This window comes from Nerophis ophidion, linkage group LG22 (assembly GCF_033978795.1).
Source record: "Nerophis ophidion isolate RoL-2023_Sa linkage group LG22, RoL_Noph_v1.0, whole genome shotgun sequence".
In the NCBI taxonomy this organism is placed as follows: domain Eukaryota; kingdom Metazoa; phylum Chordata; class Actinopteri; order Syngnathiformes; family Syngnathidae; genus Nerophis; species Nerophis ophidion.
In genome coordinates this window covers 21,644,922-21,651,728 of record NC_084632.1, presented here as the reverse complement: position 1 = coordinate 21,651,728, position 6,807 = coordinate 21,644,922, and the positions used below count along the sequence as shown (strand labels likewise).

The 6,807-nt window shown below is 39.3% G+C and overlaps 1 protein-coding gene across 3 annotated transcripts in view; it reads right to left on the bottom strand.

Moving 5' to 3' along the window:
* Window positions 1-496: 496 nt before the first annotated feature.
* LOC133540948 (gametocyte-specific factor 1-like) overlaps window positions 497-6,807 on the bottom strand; it is a 35,958-nt gene continuing 29,647 nt past the window's right edge. For all 3 annotated transcript variants that reach the window (XM_061884031.1, XM_061884033.1, XM_061884032.1), the window contains 2 exons: window positions 3,892-3,940; window positions 497-1,082 (listed from right to left, as the gene is read on the bottom strand). In XM_061884031.1, coding sequence (XP_061740015.1) covers window positions 1,016-1,082; window positions 3,892-3,940 — 116 coding nt within the window. In that variant the 3' untranslated portion in view covers window positions 497-1,015. The remainder of the gene's footprint in view (window positions 1,083-3,891; window positions 3,941-6,807) is intronic.

The following is a 6,807-nucleotide window of genomic DNA, read 5'->3' as shown; positions in this document are numbered from 1 at the left end:
GAGTGGTCTTAGGCCATATTGTATATTGTGTTTCTTCGTTTTTTTAAATGCAAAGCACCTCAGGGAAGCAACCTAAATTTAGTTGGACCTGTACATGCACAATTACAATAAAGCTCATTCATTCAACATGATTTAAGTTTTTGCTGTTAACCTCCACCCAATGTATGCATGACTAATCAGAATGATCTTATTTGGTCCAGTATGTAACACGCAAGAGATTTGACTTTGACTCTGTTCAATGCAATCAATTAAACATTATTAAGAAGTCCAAGGGGGTAATGAGATTTATTTTTTTACATCTGACCTAGAAGAAAAAAAAATGGTTGCCCTTTAGTGGCCATCTGTATCGATAATGTTCACCTGAGTAGGCCACGGATCAAGACCATTTAATGCAAACATTTTAATGTAAAATCAACCCAAACAATGACATAAAACTGTAAAGTTAAAGTGTTTAAAAAATTAAAAACAATGAGTATTAAAAAAAAAAAACGCCAACCAATGTGCTCAGAGAGCAACTTACAAGAGAAATAAAGTTACGTGTGTCACGTGGGGGTCGCATCTTTATGCGGTATTGTTCTCCCGGAATGCAGAACGGACGGCTCCGGACCAAGGCGTGAGGTAAGAAATTATTTATTTATCATAAATCATAAAACACACACGACAAAAAAAACACGGATGAAGCGCGTAAGCTAAGGCTAAACACTTAGCGCAGAAAACAAACAAGACTAACTAGTCCAAACACTTGGCAAAAACTAAATACAAGGCAGAAAACTCACATGGACAGGTTGCAAGCAGCAAACACAATGAAGGCAGAACGAGTGATAACAAAGGTTGGCTTAAACAGAGTCTCTGATGTGTAACAGGTGTGCGTACAAGGCAGGTGAAAATCCAGTAGCCTTGGTGACGAAACAAACGCACAGGTGCACAAGCAATAACAAAAGGATTCCAAAATTAACCGAAAACACAAAAACATGATCCTGACCACGGATCATGACACTGTGTAAACCATTTTTGTCTACCATGGCAATGAAGTTGGTGGACGAATATTTGATCCAACGACGTTGGTGGGTCTGGCCTCTGATCTGGTAGAAAAGGAAGTTACAACCACATTAAATGACAAAAAATAAACATGTTTCATAGTGCCACTATTAAAAGGACAACCACACTTCTTATTTTGTCTATACCTCATAATCCCAACCTGAGACATAAACATGTTTCTCTTTGTATTCATTTGTAATATTCGGCTTGTACTACACAGCCAACATTATTTTGCCCATAACTCCAAAAAAAAAAAAAAAAAAAAATCCAAAACCCGCCAACACTCCATGAGCTGCACATTACCCAAGCAATAGTGACACCGTGATTAGAAGAGCTAACAATGAGGAACTACTTTTACCAGCACCTTGATCACAGAAATCTAGCTACTGTGGCTATTTACACTGCAAAAAGTCAGTGTTCAAAAACAAGAAAAAAATACTAAAATTAGGGGTATTTTATTTGCACTAAGCAAAATTGTCTGCCAATAGAACAAGAAAATTCTGCTTGTCAAGACTTTCCAAAACAAGTAAAATTAGCTAACTTCAATGAACCCAAAATACCTTCAAATAAGTATATTATCACTAATAAGTGCACTTTTCTTGGTAGAAAAAAAAAAGACCTTTTTGCTCAATATGTGGAAAATTATTCTTAAATTAAGCAAATGCTAGTGCCATTATCTTTACATAATGATATGATCTTTGTTTTCATGCTTGAAGTATGAAATTATTACTACAAAAGTAGTTTTCTACTTGTGAGTGTTGACACCGCTTTGCATCAGTTGATATTCTAGTTTCAAGCATGTCTTACTCAATATTGGTCATAAAATCTCAGCAACAAGCTGTAATATCTGACTGAGATCATTCAGGACTAAAACCCTTAAAACAAGTAAAACACAAACATAAAATCTGCTTAGTGAGAAGAATTATCTTATCAGACAGAAAATAAGCACATATCACCCTTATTTGAGATACGTAATCTTAGATTTCAGTTTTTGCAGTGTACATACTGAGCCGGTGAGCTGTTGCATTATCGGCTCTTGAGTTGTTCAAAGTTTGTTTTAGATTATGAATTCAGCCCCAAAGATATTTATTTAACCAGATAAGAAACCCATTGAGATCAAGATCTCTTTCACAAGGGTGACCTGGCCAAGAGGTCAACAGCACATGTCACAGAGCAGTTTCAAAAAAGTGATACATTAAGACATACATTTTAAAATACATAGAGGAGAACTGTAAAACAATAAAGATTTACACCTTTTAAAAACACAGGCACTGAGTAAAAGTCTCTTGCTCTCTGTCCCTCAGGACAGAACGGAAGGCTCCAAATGAATTAGTTCAGTGAGTTTCAGTTTCGTCTGCAATACATTCCATGCCATAGGGGCAGCAATGCCAAAAACTCTTTTGCCAAATTCAGTCCGTACATGGGGAACAGTTAAAACATACAAATTGTTAGAACGTAACGCATAAGAGCTGTTTTTTCTTTGTAACAAAGTACACAAGCATGGAGGTATAAAACCTAAAAGAGGTTTATAAATGATGGTCAGCCAATGTGTGTATCTGCGTGCACTCAATGAAGATAAGTCTGACTTCATATACAGTTGACAGTGGTGGGTGAGACTACGACAGCCAGTAAAAAAATCTTAGTGCTGAGTGAAAAACAGTGTCCAAGGACTGGAGGCATTTAGATGAGGCACTAAAATAAAGCACGTCTCCATAATCAATTACAGGCAAAATAGTCGCCGTCACCAATTTCTTCCTGACTTTAAGAGAGAAGCAGTTTTTATTTCTAAAAAGGAAACCAAGCTTTACCCTAAGCTTAGAGACCAATGTGTTAATATGGGCTATAAATGAAAGCTCCTGATCAAGAGTAAAACCCAAGTACTTGTAATTTAAAACCTGCTCTATAGGGTTTCCATTTGATGTTACAATATTTGGAATATTTTCCAGTAGCAGCCTTGAATGAGAAAAAAACATTACCTTGCTTTTATCTGTATTTAAAACCAATTTAAGATCAAATAAGCGAGCCTGGGTGACATCAAAAGCAGCTTGTAAAAACTCAAAAGCCTGAGTGATGGAGGTTGAACAGAAATAAATAATGGTGTCGTCTGCATAAAAATGGTACATTGCATTTGACAGATTATTGCAAAGATCATTTAAGTAGATAGAAAATAACATGGGCCCCAGATATCAATAGTAAGACTAAAAAAAACGCTGGTTTGCGCCCATCCTTTTTTTTAATTTTACTTATAAGGATTATGCTGAAATCTTCATCTAAACGGGAAACACATCATGAGAGCAGACATTGTATGGTAAGTGATTGTTTTACTATATACATAGTTTGTATTGCTTGTTACTTTACTATTGTTAGATCTGCTGATCACACAGCGTCTAAAACTTCTAGCTCATCTTTCGTATATTCAGGGTCAAAGAGATTTAGTTCTGGATTATCATATCCCAAAGTAGTCGTTAGTTCTCATGAAGTCTGCTATGATGGGTAGTTGAAGGAAATAATGAACGCCGTGATGCGCTCTGTAAAATAATGAGCCGCCGTAATACTAAAATGTCCAAAATACAGTAAATATTAAATATTATGAAAGTGCTTGTTATTACATTAAATCACATATTTACTTGCAGAATGTATTTAAAACATTAAAGGAAGTGTTTTACAGGCTTTATAGGCTAAATACATTGAATACCCATTACCTGCATTGCTAGCAGTCTACAAAAAATTCTACTACAAATTAAAATGCACAACAAAGAAAAAAGCATTTGTTTACTTGTCTCGCATGGGGATTAAAAATGAGGGGCAACATTTTTAAAAAGTGCACTTCCCCTTTAAAATATTGTTACTTACCGATGAGTATTTTCACCCCACACAAAAGGAACTGCTGCCTCATCAACCTCTGCAAAACAGAGAGGGAAATCAATAACTTATATGTACACAATAAATCACTTTCATACAATTGTAACATGCATTCTTCAATTTATACATAAGAAAAAGATGGGGTGTTCTGAAAATTTCCTGCATGTGAGTGCATTTCTACATTATGTCAACCTCTTTTGGCTGTCTTTTTGACACTTAGAAGTCCCATGTAATGTACCAAAGAATTTGTTTATTCTTAGTACATAATTTACATCCAGAGATAATTTCCTCTTCATTCACCTTAGGTGTAAGGAGCCTGCGGTCATTGGGTGTTTCGACCCTGAACCGCAACACCCTACCGCTGGTGGGCCGCGCAGTGGTGGCCAAGTAACTGCCTATTTCCTCCACCTGGCTTCAAGCTAATCTTGTCTCTCCTGCTCCATAACCGGCAAGAGGCTCTCTCTGCTGCCTCCCCCATCCTGCGAGCTGCTGTCTTTCTCTCCTTCCCCGTTATTCCCAAGTCTGTGAGCAATCTCCATACCGACTGGGCAGGGAGTATTCTGCAGCCGACCTCGACCGGGAACAGCCATGCCTGCCATTCTTTTCCCCTGCAGTCATTTAAAAAGGTCCTCGTATTTGGCACTTTTCCTTTCAAAGGCTTGGTCGCACCTTTCTTCCCATGGGACTGTGAGTTCTATAAGAAGGATCTTCTTTGCCTTTTCAGACCACAGCACCACATCCGGCCTCAGGGTTGTCTGGACAACTGCAGCCTTCCTCCCAGGTATACCTTCATGTCCCAAGAACGGGCCATTTGCAATAGGCTCTTCCTTGATGTTGCTGTGGTTGGTGGCTTTTCTCCCTCCCTCACAAACTGGATTGATCTTGTTGTCCCTTGTGGTTTCCGTTTCTTGCATCTCTGCTGCTCCAGGGGGTAAGCCAGTGTCATGAGCACCTTGCCATGACGCCATCTGTATCTCCCTTGAGTGAGTGTTGTTTTACACCCTGACAGGATGTGCGCCATGGTACCCTTCTGCCCGCAAAGCTTGCATAGTGGATCCTCTCTCATGCCTCACCTATGCAAGTTTGTTGTAGTCGGGTGTGTGTGTGTCATACACTGATCTCAGCAAGAAAGACATGCGGAATGGTTCCAGCTTCCATAGATCTGCCCATGTGATCCTTCTCTTAGGGAGGTCACATTTGGTCCAGGCGCTCCCTGGGACGCTAGTTCCACTGCTCTTGATTTTCGACCTTCCTCTTCCAGGTTTCGTACTTCCTCCTGGATCAGATCTCTTCTTTCCCTGGGTTCTGCCTCACTCCACTGTTGGACATGGGAAGTTCCAAGACCTTGTCTTACTGTGCATGGCGTTCCTATGTCACATAGCCTCAACATGCTCTCAGCTTGTGCAACAGATATGTCAGCTTGCCCACTTGTGTCCTGATCTCGTAGTGACACCTGCGTGTCTGACTTGTTCATCCTGGGAGTCTTTGTATGTCATTAAGACTGCACTTTGCTACGTTGAATTCCTCCACCACGGATGAAAAGGGAAGCTGGAGCTGTCCTGATCTTATGTAGAGGCCTACTGATGTGAAGCTTGGAGGGATTCCCAGCCACTTTGAGGTTCTTATTTATCTTTCTTTACACTCATTCTACACGTCATAAGGATGTCAAATACACCGTCAACAGCCACATGGGTTTTGTTAACAGTCCATGTTGGTAGAGCCATGTTTTAAATTTACCAGGGCGTCCGGATTTTAACATTATCATCATTAGGTTAAGTTACTATATTAGTACTAAAAGGTTAACTAGTTTTGCAGTCAGTAAGATCAGGCCATCCCTTAAAAACATAGGAAAAAATTAAATCTTAGACATGACAATAAAAAAGACCTACCACATAACAAGCATTACAAACATTAGAAAGATTATAAATTGGACATGTACTCACAGTTCCACCTAAAAAGGATTAAAAATGTTATGTAACATTTTATAACAAGCATGCAAAGAAACAGAAATATGTCCAAAAATACCTTTCATACAATATTTCACCATTTTGCCAACTAATTCCTGTAGCCACGCTACCACGGCTAATATATTTCCGGTGTTGTGACTTCTGTTTATAACCTGTCACGCCAAAAATACACCTTCTCGCTGGCTAGTACTGCAGAAATACAAACCCCATTTCCATATGAAATGGGAAATTATGTTGGATGTAAATATAAACAGAATACAATGATTTGCAAATAATTTTCAACCCATTTTCAGTTCAATATGCTACAAAGACAACATATCTGATGTTCGAACTGATAATCGTTTTTGTTTTTTTACGAATAATCATTAACTTTAGAACTTGATGCCAGCAACACATGACAAAGAAGTTGGGAAAGGTTCCAATAAATACTGATAAAGTTGAGGAATGCTCATCAAACACTTGCATGGAACATATCACAGGTGTGCAGGCTAATTGGGAACAGGTGGGTGCCATGTTTGAGTATTAGAGCAGCTTCCATGAAAAGCTAAGTAATTCCCAAACAGGCAAATTTGTAAGCAAATTGTCAAACAGTTTTAGAACAACATTTCTCAATGAGCTATTACAAAGAATTTAAGGATTTTACCATATACGGTCGGTAAAATCTCCTCTCTGAGCTGCCACCTTATCGTGGTAGAGGAGTTTGCGTGTCCCAATGATCCTAGGAGCTATGTTGTCTGGGGGCTTTATGCCCCCTGGTAGGGTCTCCCAAGGCAAACAGGTTCTAGGTGAGGGATCAGACAAAGAGCAGCTCGAAGACCTCTATGAAGAAGAAAATACATGGACCCAGATTTCCCTCGCCCGGACGCGGGTCATCGGGGCCTCCCTCTGGAGCCAGGCCCGGAAGTGGGGCACGATGGCGAGCGCCTGGTGGCCAGGCCTG